Consider the following 17,990-nt stretch of genomic DNA (forward strand, 5'->3'; position numbering starts at 1 on the left):
AAGGGGTTTTTACGGATCTTTCTTGGACATCCTTCCCGGTGGGGCTGGCTGCCCTTAGGGCGTACAAACCTCCGACTCTTCCCGTGGCTGAAGCTGCTTTCTCAGGCGGAATGGCAGCTGGCTCAGGCTGGCCAGGGACCAGCGCGTGTGTGGCTGGTGCTGGATCACCCCATCAAGGCCGTCAGCCTGTGCTTGTTCTCGGGGTTTGAGGGAAACCCAACAGGGCTGAATCACCGTTTTTAACCCGTGTTTGTCTGCCCCTGAGCCCCGGACATCTGCAGGCAAAGTCAAAGTTATATTTGGCTCTTATCACCACAAAAGGCATAGACCAGAAATTGTGGCAGCGGGTTGGAAGTCAGGGAGGCTAATCTGGGGAAACTGCCTGGAGGAAGCAGCAATTTAAAAGAGGAGGAGTCCTGGTGTGGGACAGAATGGGCCCTGCATAGGAACCACTAACCCCAGGCAAGCCCAGGCATGGCCTTCTGCCTGGGGAGGTCCTCTTTGGCCTGCCCAGCAGACCTTCAGCCGTTCCCAGGCCCTGTCTTCAGCCTCAGCCTGCGTGGTGGCCTGGGGAAATTGGGAGCTCAGCTGTTCTCATCCCTGGTTCCTTGGCCATGGTGGAAACAATGGGGCCGGATCTGACTGCTCATCGGGGACTGTGAATAGCTCTCCAGCAGGAAGCAATAGCAGGGTAATGGAGGAAGTGTGGGCCCACTTTGGTTTGACACTGCACATGGTCTCCATCTGGCCTCAGAGCCTTTGCTCCTTGGCAGACTCAGGCCAATAAGCTCCCGTCCCCACCCTCAATGGCAGCTGGAAGGATGACCTGAGAGAGAAGTGGGGATAGGTGGGCCGTGCTGACACCACCACCAAATCTCAGCTGTGGCCCCAGCCAACCCATGGAGGCGGGGCATGGCATGGCGGGCACTGCACAGGAGCCCAAGCACAAGGGCACTTAGGAGAAGGAATCTGAGCAGGGATCAGTCTGGACTGGGGGTGATTCTCCAGAAACTCCATTCCTCGGGGCTGTGACCACCAAGCCAGGTGATCAGGCCTGTGATGTTTCCCTTTGGGCGGGGTGGGGGACCCAGACCCGGGAGGAAGACTCCTCTGGGGCCCAGGGGAGGTGAGTCAGAGCTGGCAAAGGCCTCCGGCTCCAGGAACCTCCAAGGAGACCCGAGTTGCTGGGAATTTCTGGGTCTGACCTCCTGCAAAGTCAAGGTCTGGCTGGACACAAGGTGAGGCTGTGCCTTCTGGTGCCAGGACCAAGAAGATGCTGGGATCCAGGCAGTACTCATAGACAGCATCATATAGCAGAACCATGAGGGTGCGCCAGCATGGACCCCTTTCTTCAACCCACCGGTACCTCTTTGTGGCACCTCACCTCCTCCAGGCAAGCATCTGAGCCTGGACCACAGCTCTCTCTCTCTCATACAGCTTCCTTCTTCGGTGAGAACCGCCTGGAGGTGCCTGTGGCCACAGCTCTGATGGACATAGACCTACAGCTGCAGTTCTCCACGTCCCAGCCTGAAGCCCTCCTTCTCCTGGCAGCAGGCCCAGCTGACCACCTCCTGCTGCAGCTCTACTCTGGACGCCTGCAGGTCAGTGATGTCCCCCTGGGATCCGGGTGGGATTCAGGGTGGGATTCCTTCTCTAGCTTTGAGTGAACCCCAGCTGGCTGTGTGACCTTGTGTTTTATCTTAGGGTCTCAAGTTCTCCACTGTGGGATGGGCAGCAGCAGCCTAGAAATGGTAAATCCTTCATGAACTGGCTCTGCCCACTGGCTCCCTCCAACCACGTTTCCCACCACAAGCCCTCGCTGGCCCTTTGTGCTCTGACCACACTGAACTGCTTTCAGTTCCCGGCCATATTACAGTCACTTGATGCCAGGCCTTTGGTCACCACACTCCTTCTGCCAGGTGCGTGCCTCACCCATTCCCTGCACATGCCTAACTCCAGCCTCTCCTTGAAGTCTCAGTGTGGACATCCCCTCCTCCTGGGCGAGGCCCCCTCCTGGGTCCCCACAACCCCTGTGCATCCCTGTGGCACTGCACCAGTTTCTCTGCAGCACCACTGCCTGTCCACGACAGTAACAGCAGCAGTACTGCCTCAGCTTCCTCATTTTTCCATTTCATCCTTCAAGACACCACAAGCTTTGTCATTGAGGAGTCTTGTGGCTCTTTCTTGAGTCTTCCCCCAAACCGTGAAGAGTTAAGAACCCAGGGTCTTATTCCAAATTTGTGCCAGGCTGGGTGCAGCGGCTCATGCCTATAATCCCACCACTTCGGGAGGCCAAGGTGGGAAGATCACTTGAGCCTGGGAATTCAAGGCTGGCCTGAGCCACACAATGAGACCCCATTTCTATTTTTAAAAGAAAAAAAAATTAGAGTCAGCCATCTCCTTCCATGCCCCAGTGGGGAGAGGACTAGGGCTTGGCCAGTCTGCTGCTGTCATTGCATTCCCAGTTACCTATTTTTCCAGGGGTGAAATCTAGATTCCAAGACAATATTTCTGGCACCTCTCACTCGAGGAAAGAGGAGGAGAATTTAAAACTCAGGTTGGATTTCTAGGAGAGCATCTTGCTGTATGTCAGTTCCCTGTGGGCGAGGACCACATCTGATTCACATCAGGGTCCCCAGAGCCCATCCAGGCCTGGCCCAAAGTCCCTTTGGTGAGTGTTTGGAGGATGAGTAAAGAGATGGCAGGACGGCAAGAGGAGTGGCACTAGAGGCCCTTGTCCTAGGTTTTCCACTCTAGGGCCCCAAGTGTGGGGAACACACTATACTTTTATAAGGGAAATGATGGATTCAAAGTACTGTCCCCCATCTCCCACTCCCCATCTCTCTTAAGGTCAGACTTGTCCTGAGCCAGGAGGAGCTGAGGCTGCAGATCCCAGCAGAGAAGCTGCTGAGTGACTCCATTGCCCATACTATGGTGCTGATTGTCGTAGAGGGCTGGGCCACACTGTCAGTTGATGGGTTTCTGAAGGCCTCCTGTACAGTCCCAGGAGCCCCCATAGAGGTCCCCTATGGGCTCTTTGTTGGGGGCACTGGGAGCCTTGGCCTGCCCTATCTGAGGGGAACCAGCCGAGCCCTGAGGGGTTGCCTCCATGCAGCCACCCTCAATGACTGCAGCCTCCTCTGAGCTGGTCAAATCCCAGGTGCTGTTCAGCGTGACCCGAGGGGCATGCGACGGTGAGCTCAAGCCCGGGCGCCCAGGCACAAAAAATGTTCACCCTCCTGGACGTGGTGAACCGCAAGGCCCGCTTCATCCACGATGGCTCTGAGGACACCTCCGACCAGCTGGTGCTGGAGGTGTCAGTGACGGCTCAGGTGCCTATGCCCTCATGCCTGCGGAGGGGCCAAACTGACCTCCTGCTCATCCAGGTCAACCCTGTCAATGACCCACCCCGCATCATCTTCCTACATGGCAGCCTCGTGGTGATCCTGGAACACACACAGAAGCCACTGGGGCCCGAGGTTTTCCAGGCCTATGACTCGGACTCTGCCTGTGAGGGCCTCACCTTCCAGTTCCTTGGAGCCCCCTCTGGCCTCCCCGTGCAGCGCCGAGACCAGCCTGGGGAGCCGGCAACTGAGTTCTCCTGCCGAGAGTTGGAGGCCGGCAGCCTGGTCTATGTCCACCACGGTGGCCCTGCACAGGACTTGAGGTTCCAGGTCAGCGATGGACTGCAGGCCAGCCCCCCGGCCACGCTGAAGGTGGTCGCCATCCGGCCGGCCACACAGATCCACCGCAGTAAGGCCCAAGGCTCTGCCATGCCCTTCTCGCCCGCCAACCTGTCGGTGGAGACCAATGCCGTGGGGCAGGATGTGAGCATGCTGTTCCACGTCACCAGAGCCCTGCAGTTTGGGGAGCTGCAGAAGCAGGGGGCAGGTGGAGTGGAGGGTGCTGAGTGGTGGGCTACACAGGCGTTCCACCAGCGGGATGTGGAGCAGGGCCGTGTGAGGTACCTGAGCACCGACCCACAGCACCGCACCGAGGACACCGTGGAGAACCTGGCCCTGGAGGTGCAGGTGGACCAGGAGATCCTGAGCAATCTGTCCTTCCCAGTGACCATCCAGAGAGCCACCGTGTGGATGCTGCGGCTGGAGCCACTGCACACTCAGAACACCCAGCAGGAGACCCTCACCGCAGCCCACCTGGAGGCCACCCTGGAGGAAGCAGGCCCAAGCCCCCTAACCTTCCACTGTGAGGTGGTTTAGGCTCCCAGGAAAGGCAACCTTCAACTACAGGGCACGAGGCTGTCAGACGGTCAGGGCTTCACCCAGGATGACATACAGGCTGGCCGGGTGACCTATGGGGCCACGGCACGTGCCTCGGAGGCAGTCGAGGACACCTTCCGTTTCTGTGTCACAGCTCCGCCATATTTCTCCCCGCTCTATACCTTCCCCATCCACACTGGTGGTGACCCAGATGCACCCATCCTCACCAATGTCCTCCTCGTGGTGCCTGAGGGTGGTGAGGGTGTCCTCTCTGCTGACCACCTCTTTGTCAAGAGTCTCAATAGTGCCAGTTACCTCTATGAGGTCATGGAGCGGCCCCGCCATGGGAGGTTGGCTTGGCGTGGGACACAGGACAAGACCACTATGGTGATATCCTTCACCAATGAAGACCTGTTGCGTGGCCGGCTGGTCTACCAGCATGATGACTCCGAGACCACAGAAGATGATATCCCATTTGTTGCTACCTGCCAGGGTGAGAGCTGTGGTGACATGGCCTGGGAGGAGGTACGGGGTGTCTTCTGAGTGGCCATCCAACTCCTGAATGACCACGCCCCTGTGCAGACCATCAGCCGCGTCTTCCATGTGGCCGAGGGTGGGCGGCAGCTGCTGACTGCAGACGACGTGGCCTTCAGACTCGGGCTTTGCTGACGCCCAGCTGGTGCTGACACTCAAGGACCTCCTCTTTGGCAGAATCGTGGCCATGGATGAGCCCACGCGGCCCATCTACCACTTCACCCAGGAGGCCTCAGAAAGAGGTGAGTCCTGTTCATGCACTTGGGCTGATCATGGCTGGATCCAGCTGCAGGTGTCTGATGGGCAACACCAGACCACTGCGCTGCTGGAGGTGCAGGCCTCGGAGCCCTACCTCCGTGTGGCCAAAGGCTCTGGCCTTGTGGTCCCTCAAGGAGGTCAGGACACCACTGACACAGCTGAGCTCCACCTAGACACCAACCTTGACATCCACAGTGGGGATGAGGTGCACTACCATGTCACAGCTGGCCCTCGCTGGGGGCAGTTGCTCTGGGCCACGCAGCCAGCCACAGCCTTCTCCCAGGAGGACCTGCTAGACGGGGCCATTCTCTACGGCCTCAATGGCAGCCTCAGAACCCGTGACACCCTGATCTTCTCAATGGAAATGGGGCCAGTGCACATGGGTGCCACCCTACAAGTGACCGTTGCCCTAGAGGGCCCACTGGCCCCACTGAAGCTGGTCCGGCACAAGAAGATCTGTGTCTTCCAGGGAGAGGCAGCTGAAATCAGAAGGGACCAGCTGGAGGTGGTGAGAGGGGGTGTGGGCCAGGTAGAGGGCCTCCCCCTCAGCCTCCATGCCAGGTATACATGTGACTCGGGCTGTGGCTGTGGTGGTCCCAGTTGTATGTGTGCACGTGTCTCAGATGTGCTCCCATATATGTTGTGCTCCCAAGAGTTTCTGGGGAGCTTGCTGTACACCCATCCTCCTGGGAGTTGTGTGTGCCTCCAGAGTTCGTGTCCACTCATGTCCATGGCATGGCTGAGCATGCAGATTCCTGGGCCCCACCAAGCCCTACTGAATCTCTGAAGTGGAGCCCAAGAATCTGCATTGCAGTCAGTTTCCTGGGAGGGCATCACGGGTCCTGAACTTTGGGGATTGCTGGCTGTGGAGACAGGTGGCTGCTCCTCAGATCCACATGTTCCCTGTTCTTTTCTCAGAGCCCAGACCAGGACTAGGAGGGTCTGTCAAGGGCTTCTGCCCACCCAGGAACCCCACAGAGCAGCCATGGGCCCTCCAGCAGGCTCACTCCAGCAGGACTTGCCCTGTGACCTCAGCCCAGTCCTTGCCCGCTCAGCCTTACTCTCCCACACTACTTATTTCGGAGACCCTTCTGGTCTGCATGTCTGGAGCTTGGGGCCGACAGTGAGCCAGCAGATCTGGTGTCAGGAAGGCCTTGCGGAAGGAGGCAATGTTTGGGCCGGGCTCTGAAGAGCACAGGCCATCGGTAGCAGAGAATGGGGAGTGGTATTCCAGGCAGGAGGAACATTCTGGGCAAAGGCATAGAACAGGAATGTGAGTTTGGGGATGGTTTAGCCTCTTGTGACTGGCCCATCAGGTGAGGAAGCCCATGTGGCCTTTGGGGCATGATGAGCTCCATAGGGCCTGGGCTGAAGGCGGCTGTGCCTTCAGGAGGGGTGGGGGCAGGGCGCCCTCTGACGGTCCTGGGTGGTAATAACAGGGGCTGGGGAGGCACTGCCTGCAAACCAGCCACAGGCCTGAACAGATCCTGAGCAGGGGGGTCTGTGTGTGTGTGTGTGTGTGTGTGTGTGTGTGTGCACACGCGCATATGTACATGTGTGACTGCGTCAGCGTATGATGAACTTGTGTGTCTGTGTCACTGAGTCTGGGGATATGTGATTATGCACCTCCCCGGGGGAGTGCATCTCAAGCTGTGTGACTGACCCCCTGTAACCGTGTGTGGGGTGGGTACTAACATGTGACCAGCAGCCAGGGCAACCCAGTGAAACCCCATCTCTACACAAAAAATTTAAAATTAGCTGGGCATGGTGGCACGTGCCTGTGGTCACAGCTACTTGGGAGGCTGAGGTGGGAGGATCCCTTGAGCCTGGGAGGTTGGGGCTTCAGGGAACTGTGATTACGCCACTGTACTCCAGCCTGGGTGAGAGTGAGACGGTCAAAAAACAAAAAATGTGACCAGCTGCATGTCTAGCTGCTGTGTGTGTGAACCCATGTGTGTGCTTGTGTGTCTAAATGAGCAGTGGTATCTGGAGGAATAAGTGGGGCAAGATCAAGCCTGTTCTGGCTGCTTAGGGCCACAGTGGACCCCTGTGAGACTCCCTCTGTGGCCCCCTGTGAGTCCTCGTGACCTCTGTTAACCAGGCAGCCCAGGAGGCAGTGCCGCCGGCAGACATCATATTCTCAGTGAAGAGCCCACCGAGTGCCGGCTACCTGGTGATGGTGTCTCGTGGCGTCTTGGCAGATGAGCCACCCAGCCTGGACCCTGTGCAGAGCTTCTCCCAGGAGGCAGTGGACATGGGCAGGGTCCTGTACCTGCACTCCCACCCTGAGGCCTGGAGCGATGCCTTCTCACTGGATGTGCCCATGGGCCTGGGTGCTCCCCTCAAGGGTGTCCGTGTGGAGCTAGAGGTGCTGCCCACTGCCATCCCACTGGAGGCGCAAAACTTCAGCGACCCCGAGGGTGGCAGCCTCACCCTGGCCCCTCCACTGCTCCACATCATCGGGCCCTACTTTCCCACTCTCCTTGGCCTCGGCCTGGCATGGGGCACTGCAAAAGGAGGACAAACCTCAAGCCAGGACTCTCAGTGCCTTCTCCTGGAGAGAGGTACAGCTGTGAGAGAGGCCCAGGGGCTGCAGCCCAGCTCTGGGGGCAGAATGGAGGGAGCCCCGGGGACTCCCAGTCTGGGGGTTATACACAGAGAGGAGATGGGGAGTCACATTTCAGAAGCACCTGTACTTTAAATACCATATCTCCTTTCTTCCTCACAGCTCCTCTGGGAGCCAGAACTTACAGTCCCCATTTTCCACCAATGGAAGATGAAGCCCTGAAAGAGTCAGTCTCCTCCTGCACCCAAAGGCAGGACATGAAGGTGCTGCTGGGGCCTGACTAGCCCTGGGCCTGCCCATAGGTGGAAGAGCAGCTGATCCGCTACGTGCACGACGGGAGCGAGACACTGACACAGTTTTGTCTTGATGACTGAAGCCTCGGAGATGGACTGCCAGAGCCATCCTGTGGCCTTCACTGTCACCGTCCTGCCTGTCAATGACCAACCTCCCCATCTTCACTACAAACACAGGCCTGCAGGTGAGAGTATTCCTGGCACCATCCCCCATGTCTGCTTCGAGAAAGAGGCCAGCATCCCCTACTTCCCAGCACAGAGCTCCCCCTCTCTGAGCCTCAGTTTCCTCCTCTGCAAAATGGGGATGCTGCCGCATGCCTCACAGGATTGTTGGAAGGAGAGGTGTGAGATTGTGCTGAAATGGAGCACAGGTGGGAAGTTTTGTTGTTGGATGCTTGCAAGTAAGGTAGGCAGACTTCTGAGCGGCCACAGGTGGCTCTGCTGTTCCTTCTCCTGTGGCTCAGGACCAGAACTCCCGACAGAATCACTTACAAGCCCGTAGGGCAGGTGTCAGGGCAGGAGCCGACAAGCTTCCCACCTTCACCCCAGCAAGTGAAGGCCACGGCTTGGCTCCCCAAACTCCTGCCCCTTGTGCCACAGCAGAGCAGGGCCCCCGTTTGGCAGAGGTGGAAGTTGAGGCCCAGACATGGGATGGAACCTCTCCATGGTTGCGAAAGTAGTTCTGGTGGAACAGAAAGGGCGTGGCTTCACTAAGCCCACATGGCAGGGCTTTGAATGCCTGCTTCTGGGGTGCATCCTCTGCAGACAGCAAGAGTCATTGAAGGTTCCACAGGAGAGCTGACTTGGGCTGTCTCTGACAAGGGCCGCTGAGGGGGGCTTTGGTGGTCTAGGATGTGCCCATAGGGGGTGGCCTCATGGTGCAGAGGCCACAGGAGAGTGGGACACAGTGCTCTGGAACCACAGGCCAGGACAGCTGTGTGGCAGCGTGGCCACCAGGTGGTGCCATCCACCCGTGTTTGCTCCGGGAGCCCTGCGATGGGGCCCTGTCCCCCACATTACAGCCCCTCCTACCAAGACTCGACCTGAGGGCTCCCTGGGGCTGGGGAAGGAAGCCCAGGAATGCCAGAAGGTTCTGTTTTCCGGGCATGTGAGTCCCACTGCAGCTCTGCCCACAAGTAATTGACCCAGCAAGACTGGTACCAGGACCTCAGGAACACGCGCCTGCTCTGCTTGCAAGGGGGAGGCCTGAAAAGGGGTCCCCTTCGCCCAACATGAGGAGGGCCTGTAACTGCTCTGGAAGCACCTGGGCCCATCGCAGTGCTGATTCTGTGCTGCAGAACAGTGCCAACCATCAGCCCCCCACTCTCCGCGCCACCCACCCCTCCCTCAGCTGGAGGGAGGGCCCGTTTCTAAAATCACCATTCCCACCTGTGCCCGGCCCTGGCCAGGCACACACGGAGGCTCTGAAAGGAGACCCCTGCCCCACCAGTAAGACAGATGAAGGAGCACTGTTGGTCATCAGTGTTGGGGGTTTCTAGGGGGTGAGAACTTGGTGAGGGTAAGAACAGGGGCCTTCCTGGGTAGGAGACACAAGCTGGCCTTGAGGGACATGCAGGACTAGGGCAGATGGAGAGCAAGGAGGCTGGGCCTGGAGGGTGACCTTCCCTGGGACCTTCCCTGGGGTGACAGGGAAGGTGAATGTGGGGAGGGCCCTTTGTGCAGGGCAGCCAGAGCGGTGCCAGCCTCGATGCCACCTGAGGGCTTGAGCTGCAGCAGAGTTGGAACCCTGATGGCAGCCCAGAGCCGGGGAGGAAGGGGTGGGTGAGCAGGGCAAGGCAGAACCTTCACAGGCCTGTGTCCCCAGATGTGGGAGGGGGCCACTGCGCCCATCCCTACAGAGGCCTTGAGGAGCATGGACGGTTACTCTGGGCCTGAGGACCTTGTCTACACCATTGAGCAGCCCAGCAGTGGGCGGGTAGTGCTGTGGGCAGTGCCAGGCACCAAGGTGTGCAGCTTCACGCAGGCCCAGCTGGACGGCAGGCTCATGCTGTTCTCACACAGAGGTGGGTGCTGAGGGCCGGGCCCTGGGTTCCTGCTGCCTGCAGGGGTGCCCTGAGATGGGGAGCCAGCTTGGGTCAGCCGGACCCAATGACTCTGTCCTCAGGAGCCCTGGATGGAGGCGTCCACTTCGGCTTCTCTGATGACAAGCACACTTCCTCCAGACACTTCTTCCGAGTGATGGCCCAGAAGCAAGTGCTCCTCTCACTGGAGGGCAGCCGGACACTGACTGTCTGCCCAGGTGGCTGTGGTGATTGTGGGCATTCCTGGGTGTGCCAGGAGCTGGGACAGAGCTGAGGGTGGCATGCCAGGGTCACACTGCCTCTCTGCAGACACAGGCCTGGGCCTGGATCTCAAAGGGTGATAGCCCCTTTTGCGTCTGGAAGGGTCCGTCCAGCCACTCAGCAGCCAGAGCCTCAGAGCCAGCTCCAGCGCAGGCACCGGCCCCCAGCTCCTGCTTTACGGTGTGGTCCTGGGCCCCCAGCTAGGCCAGCTGTTCCATGCCCAGCAGGACAGCACAGGGGAGGCCCTGGTGAACTTCATTCAGGCAGAGGTAAGAGCCCCACTCTGCAGCCACCACTCAGGCACCCCCAGCCTCAAATGGCCGCTGTGCCATGGACATCACGTGGACATGGGTGCCAGCTCCAGCATCACTGGCAGCAGACGCTCCCGGTCCTGCCATGGTCCAGGCCCTGGTGTCCTGCCCTCCAGGAGCCACCAGGCTGGCAGGGCAAGTTCATGTTCCCAGAAGGAGGGAGAAGGATGCAGAAAGTCAGGGATACAGGGCCCTAGAGCAGGGCTGGGGTCTTGGAGTGTGTCTTCCAGAAGGAAGCTACAGCAGGACCTGAGGATCTCGAGAGGAGGCACCATGTGGGGACACTAGTGGCACCCCAGTAGCTTGGTCCAGAGGGGCAGTGCTTGGTCCAGAGGGATGGAGTTGGAGGTGAAGCAGCTGCTGGGCCTGTGGGCAGAGGCGTGAGCCTGGGGCTCAGGTCAGGTGCCAGCCAGAGGCAGAGTGGATCCTAGGGGCAGATGAGCTGATGAAAGGCAGCCGAGTCGGCCAAGAGGGTGAAGCCACAGTTCATCCATCTTGGTGGCTTCAGAGACCACCAGGAAGAACTAGAGCTCTCAGCCATGGGTAGCAGCAGACTCTGTGATAACTGTGCCATGGGGGCCAGCCCAGTCATCGCTTAAACGAACACCTCTTGCTGAAGGCAGAACAAGAGTTGTTCCATAGCAGGGCAGAGTGGAGCAGACTCTTCCGTGGGCTGTCCTGGGCAGGTGGTGCACCTGATGCTCCTGCCAGGAGGCTGCGTGGGCATCTGGACCCATCACATGATCACAGTGAGTTCTGAGTAGGGAGCGGTCTTGTGGGGCACAGAGCTGACTCTGTCACTCAGGAGCCATGGCATGCTATACTGCCCCAAGTACCTCCAGAGAGGTCCCCCTGCCAACCCTCAAAAATGGCAGAGCCCACCCCAGCCCCCTTTCCAAGCTCCCTTGCTTGGGCAGGGACCTCCTGAGCCTGGCACTCTCCCTCCTGAGAGGCGCAGATGGTATTCAGCAAGTGCAAAGCCAAGGTTTCTTGGGCCTCTCACATCAACACCTCCCAGTCCCGGGTTCTGTGTTTTCCTGGAGCTCCACTCCTGCTATGGCCCCCTCCCCACAATGAGATATTCATCAGGCTGGTGTCTACAGCTGCTGAATACCCTCGGTTGCTGGGAGCCTTTGTCAAGAATGCGCAGGAATCGGGAGGGCATGGGACCAGGCCATCAGGAACCCTTGCGCACTCTATAGTCCCACATTACTCAGAGCTTCCCCGTGCCCCAGCAATATGAAGGACTAGATTGAATGGGCACCAGCGTACCAGGCTGGCAGTGCCACAAACGCAAGTGGGGAAGAGGCTACATGGGCTATCTGGCCCACTCAGGGAGGAGGGCAGGACTGGGGACTGTCTTGACAGCAGCCCTGTCCCACAACACTGAACTGGGCAGGGAAGGGGTCATGTGTCCCCCCGACATAGGACTGGTTTACAAAGCACTGGACCTGGCTGCCAGAACCGGCCCTCTCCTTCCAAGGCACTGGGACCATGGATGCCGGAGCCACATATGGCTGAGGGCTGGCAGAGCCTGCCCCCCAGGGAGCGCTGAGTCCTGAAGATAGTTGTTTTTGGGGAGGGGGCTATGGGGCTCATCCCACCTACCCCCTTCTTTCCAGCACTTACATGGCGCTTCCCTCCATTTTCACTCTTGGTGGCCGCCCCACACGTTGCATTCCTCCTCCTTTCTTCTTCTCACTGTCCTCCATCCTCCATTCCCTCCAACTCCTCTCCCAGCCCCTGGGGAGCCTACCTCAGGTCAGAGAGTCTGAACCCTGAGGTACACTGGGTGTGTGGATTTTCTTTAGCTACGCTGATGTCGCCAATACCAAGTCCTGGCTCCTTTGAGCCATCCCAGGGGATGTCTGGCCACTGGACCACAGGAGCAGAGACCAGGCTGTGACTGTGACCATCAAGGTTTGTGAAGTGTGTGACACATCACATGAGTGTGAGAATGTGAGAATGGCACCAGGCCTGGGCTAGGACAGAAACAGCTGGGGAAGGAGCCTGGGGGCCATGGGCAATCTGATTTTTTATCCACCCCCACCGCCACCCTACCCAGTCTAAACCAATGTGGTAGGGGTGGCTGCTGGGGAAGGGGTGGGAGTGTCTGAAGCCCACTTCATTCCCAAAGATTTCTAAGGAAAAGCATTCTACATCCTCTGGCTTGGCCTTGTTGACTCATGGCCCTCTTTCAAGGACATTCACTCTGATTCCCAGTGTGCCCTGTTTCCACTGGCCATGTTCTCTAAGGAAAAACAATAGCATCTGTTTTTGTTTCCAAATGGCTGTAGAGTGGGACTGTGGGTCCAGCTCCCATAAACCAAAATGAGGCAGGGATTAGGGCTTGCCCTAGGATGTGCTAATGACCAACGGGGATGGGTAGAGGCAAGCAGCACGGTATTGGGCAACACTGGGAGTCCAGAGATGCTGCTTCACCATGGGACTTCAGGCGAGTCCCTTTCCCTTCCAGAGCCTCAGGGTCCTTTCTATCAAATGATGACTTTTTGCCTTTCTCCCAGGGTGGCTGTGGGGATCAAGGGAGACAGTGTCCATAGGGATGCTGTGTTAACTGCAGAGGTGGCCATAGGAGCACTTTGCTAACTGCCAACATGAGTTCAGACTCTTCAGGGTGTTTGGCACCCAGGTCTGTGGTGAGGTGTGACATATGGGATGTAAGGTTTGATGCCTGCTCCAACTCTAGTCTTGCTAATGCAAGCAAAACATTTGGCAAGTCCTGACCCTGCCTTGGGGAAAAGGGCAGTCTGGGAGAGCTTCTTCAAGGCAGCCTGGCTTCAATGCAGTCCGGCATGACTGAGATAGGCTTACGTGGCAAGGAATTGGAGGGTATCTGGGTAAAGAGTTGCAGCGTGGGCAGAGGTTTAGTGTGGGACTCACTGAGGACAGCCCCTGGCCAAAGCAGGGAACAGAGACAGAATGAGAAAGAGCTCTGTGGGGAGGGTGGGGCATAGGGTGGAGAACTTCAAAGTCCGAAGAGTATGGCTTGTTGGGGCTCAATGCTGTAGGCAGTAGGGGCCATGGAAGGCTCTCAGGTGGAGAAATGACAGCTGAACATTAGCGAGCAAGCGCTGTCTCCATGAGCAGCATGGGTGGTCCTCTGAGCATGCCAGCGCGAGTGTGCAGGGAGCTGGTGCAAATGCCTCTGTGTGTGGGTGAGCTTCTGTGTTGTGACTCTGCCCAAGTGTGTGCTTCAGTGTGCTGAGTGGCTGCACCCCCCAGATCTGTGCTGCACGTGCCAGTCAGTGAGGGTGCTGGGAACCGGGAGGTGGCAGGGAAGGAGGCGTGTGTGTGTTGTGGGCATGTGTGTTAGCATGTTCGTGCCGGCAGTGGGGCCTCACAGCATGTGTGTGCACACCCCGGCATGTGCATGTGTGTGTCCGCCAACCCCAGGCCTGCCTCACCCATGCATGTGAGCTGCCATGTTGATTTGATGCTGTCTTTCAGAATCACTATCAGTGGCCCCTGAGGAGCGTCAGCCATGGTAGGTACATGCCTGGCCGCCTGCTGCATGAATGGTGTTCCCGCCCTGCTGCACCAGCTCCACACGGGGGCACACCTGGGACCTCAGATCCAGGCTCCCTGCCCCTCCTTTCTGGAACTGCAGATTTGTTCTTTCCTCTTTCTGTCCTCGTGCTGCTGGTTCTCTCATCTCCCTTCCCTGTGAGCCATGGGAATCAGCGCCACTGCCCATGGCCTCCATGGCTGAGCCTGGGGGCTCTTGGAACAGGCTCCATGCCCAAGCTGGCAGACATGGGTGCTCTCTGGAGCCATCAGAGACGGCATAGAGCTCATGGTTTATGGTGTAGGGGCTGGGAGCTTGGAGGGCATTGTGTGGAGCTGGAGTCTGAGGAGGCCAGAGGTCTAGGAACGCCATACCTGTCATGCAGTCTGAGTCATGCTGCCAGGGCAGGGCATCCAGCTCCCAGCCTGGGAGTGCCGAGAGCCGAATCCACTGCAGAGCAGGGGTGATAGTTAGAGTCCCACCTCCTCTATCAGTTGGCAATCCAGTGGTGATCTAGGATAAAACCTTAAGAGTCCCATACACATGGTCATCCCACAACACACCTCACAGGCCAGGAAGGGACACACAGCCCCCTTCCCATCCTCCCGGGTACCATCATAGCTGCTAGCATGTGACTGAAGGCAGGGTACCTGGCCCCCGCTGAAGCATTACCACAGGCCAACGGGCTCACACACCTTGGTCTGTTGCTCCTAGGGGTCTCCTGTGCTATTCAGCCAAGGGGATCACAGTGCCTGCCTAGTGAGCCCACCTGCCTCTCCTGCCATGAACTCTCCCTCTTCTGCTTTTCCCAGCAGGAAGGGCCCAGGCTCACCTACGAAACCTGCAGCACCCCCACCCCGCAACCAGCTGAGGCTCCCCTCTTAAGACTTATAAGTCTATGGCCAGTGGCATCCAGCTACCTGCCTTCCCTGCCTTCCCCAGGGTCCCTTCAGAGGACCCTGGACTTGCTGACCACTCAGAGGGGCCTCTGGCACTCACTCCAGCCATCCATCCCTTATAGCTTCACCATTTTGGTTCAAGCAGTGTTCCTTATCAGGCCAGGTGGCAGTTGGGTGGGGCTCCCCAAGCAAGAGGTGGCCCTGGGCCAGTGAGTTGGAAGACAGAGTGACCAGAGAAGAGAGAAGCCCAAGGGGGCTGAGCATTGGTCTGAACTGTGGGTGCACTGGCTGGGTGCCATGGGTGAGGCCAGCGTGTGTGGGCTGGGGAGGGCCGTCGCATCCCCCATGCACTACCTGTGAAGCTCTGGCTCCTCCCTCCATCTTCCTCCCCTTTCCCTTCTGGCCCCTCTTTTCCAGGAACCTTTGCCACACCCGCATCTGTGCCCTCCCCTCCCCAGCCCTCTCACAGCTGCTGTGGCACGCCAGTGCTCTGCGTTTGCCTCACCAGCTCTCTGCTTGCTTTTCTCTCTCCTATTTTCTCTTTTCTTCTCTCCAACTGCCAGCTGATTGGGTCAGGCAAGTCCATCCCGTCCTGAGAGCCCCAGCCCCACTTTGACCTCTAAACAGATCCTCCTCTTCTCGGGGGCCTCCCTTTCCAAGCCTGCGGGGCAGGTGTCCTGTGACTTAACAGAGGCTCCCCAGCCCAAAGCCAGCCCCCTTCATCTGTGACTTAGTCTGTTGTAGTGGTGAGCTGACACATCCAGGTGTGACCATTCCTGAAAACTTGTGCCCCCTCTGTGGCATGCCCCTGCCCTGTTTTATAAATAGCTATAAATACTCATATATACATATATATATACCCCTGCCTTCCCGGCCACCGGTAGATCAGGCTTCTGAGCCTGTTGACTGTCAGGGCTGTACTGTGCTATAGCAGTCCACATGAAATCCACCAGGTGTCACCAGGCAGCATACAGGTAACAGGCCTGGAAGGTCCCCAACAGCCCAGCTGGACATGCTCAGACACTCTGGGCTGCTCGTTCATTGGCACAAACTCCAGGACCCAGTGAGGGAAACAGCAACCCACCAGGCTGAGCTGTATGACTAAATCCATTTATTCCAAAATGAAAAGCAAAACACACAGGAGTCGCATCACCAAGTCAACCAGGACCCCATCCTCACCTCCTTCCTCTGTCCTATACTATAGATAAATAAGTTTTCCAGCTGTAAATAACATTTAGAACCTCCTCCTCATATGCCAGCTCCACCCTCCACTAGTTATGATACAGGGGATGGCCCTACCACCCGGAATATACAAAATGTTACACAGATACTATATGTACACTGGGGAAAGGGGGTCACCCCAGCAGCCCGTGCCCTCGCCTGCTCTACAGTTAGCCCCACTGTACTGCTCCAGCTGCCTCTCTGAATAAGAAGATGGGAGCCCCCTTGAGGGAAAAGTTGCTTTGGTGAGAGTAGGGAGGCCATTAGGCCTCCTCCAAACAAACCAACTCCACCAGCCTCTGGCTCTTCAATAACAAACATCACCGTCCAGAAATTTAAGGACTCAGCCCTGGTCAAGGTGGCAAAGGGTCTGTTTGTCTCCCTCCATTAGATGGGGTCTTGTCTTGCTACCCTAATGGTAAAGGGGTGACTGGGAAGGGGTGGTTGGTACATGGTGGGGGCAGAGACTCCAGCCCCACTTCTCCAGGCTTATGCTGACAGGGGCCTGCTTTTATTTTTATCCCATGACTTTAAAAAAAAATCCCATAACTTCCTTTTCATAACTTTTAAAAAAACTTTTCATAAAACATTTTCCTACTTTTTTTCCACTTCTTTTGCCACAACTTTTACACAGCATTTTTTGTCCCATAACTTTTTCATCCCACAACTTTTAAATCCCATAACTTCTTTTTAGTTTGTGTTCTTTTAATAAACACACTTGCATAGTTACAATTTTGTAAAAATAAAAACTGATGATCTCATGCCAAGTGTGCCCAGGATTTGCACAGTCTCAATATCTTTAATAATATAGTTTTCAAGACACACAAAATTTGAAGGCAAAAACAGCACTTTGCAACAATTTCCTAATTTATTACATTACAGTAGCATCACAGTAGCAGTCAATAATGGCACTTTAGACAACAGTCTTTCAGTATTTCCATTATACATTCTGTTGACAGGAATTCATAAATTGGTAGAAGTCATTCTAAGAAAACTTGGCAAATAAAGGTTCAGACTGAAATTGCTATCTCTTTCTCTACTTTTCCTTCCCCCAGGTTCTTTGCTTTAAACTACAGTATTCATATTTTAAAATGTTTTAACTTATTTCAAAACATTAACACAGCAGTTACATTTTTCAAGAACTGTATCATTTTAAAGTGACTCTGTAAGATAAAGTTTTAGAGAAACTCTATTATGGATAGGGCTGAGTTACATTTTCACATCTTCTAAATATCAGCTTTGGTTTTAGAACTGATTTTTTCATTTCTGGAAAACCTATCAGGTTTAATCAGATACTTTAAAAATAATGACCATATATTGCAATCTTTAAATAGGTATTTTGATTCTTTATTTCCTACAGAAATTCAAATTTATTCAGTTGAACTCACATTTTAAAATTCTATATTTCTGATGAACTCTAAGCTTCTAATATTGCCCCACTAAGCCCTACTGAATTTCTGAAGTGGAGCTCAAGAATCTGCATTGCAGTCAGTTTCCTGGGAGGGCATCACGGCTCCTGAACTTTGGGGATTGCTGGCCGTGGAGACAGGTGATTAAAACAGGTAACATGAACTCTGACTTTAAAATGTATTGTAGATGTAAATGCTCTAAGCTAGGAAAGGTTTTCCTCATCCACAGTCAATGATGGGAGCCTTTCATTCCTCAGAAAGAATCCCTTTTTAGGTCATTGAGAAAGAGTCCAACTGCTGCAGCTCATGATGCAATATCTTCATGAGCCCAGAGCACATACAAATCCTAAGTGAACTACCATAGTACAGCACTCATTCCTGGCACCAGAACAAATGAAACACACTCTATCCTGCACACACCTGCCAGCGCAGGCCACTTTCCTCTTCTGT

At 56.2% G+C, this 17,990-nt stretch overlaps 1 protein-coding gene across 1 annotated transcript; it reads left to right on the top strand.

Annotated features, from left to right (window-relative positions):
- The first annotated feature begins 1,337 nt into the window (after nucleotides 1–1,337).
- LOC104674385 (chondroitin sulfate proteoglycan 4-like) lies at nucleotides 1,338–12,006 on the top strand. The gene is given in 16 exon segments (XM_030930834.1): nucleotides 1,338–1,362; nucleotides 1,438–1,601; nucleotides 2,851–3,141; nucleotides 3,143–3,204; nucleotides 3,206–4,870; nucleotides 4,872–5,517; nucleotides 7,114–7,508; nucleotides 7,510–7,576; nucleotides 7,881–7,930; nucleotides 7,932–8,025; nucleotides 8,027–8,056; nucleotides 9,697–9,895; nucleotides 9,997–10,131; nucleotides 10,277–10,443; nucleotides 11,172–11,234; nucleotides 11,914–12,006. Coding segments are annotated over 16 exon segments (4,146 nt in total).
- Nucleotides 12,007–17,990: the final 5,984 nt, after the last annotated feature.

Source organism: Rhinopithecus roxellana, chromosome 5 (genome assembly GCF_007565055.1).
Source record: "Rhinopithecus roxellana isolate Shanxi Qingling chromosome 5, ASM756505v1, whole genome shotgun sequence".
Taxonomy (NCBI): domain Eukaryota; kingdom Metazoa; phylum Chordata; class Mammalia; order Primates; family Cercopithecidae; genus Rhinopithecus; species Rhinopithecus roxellana.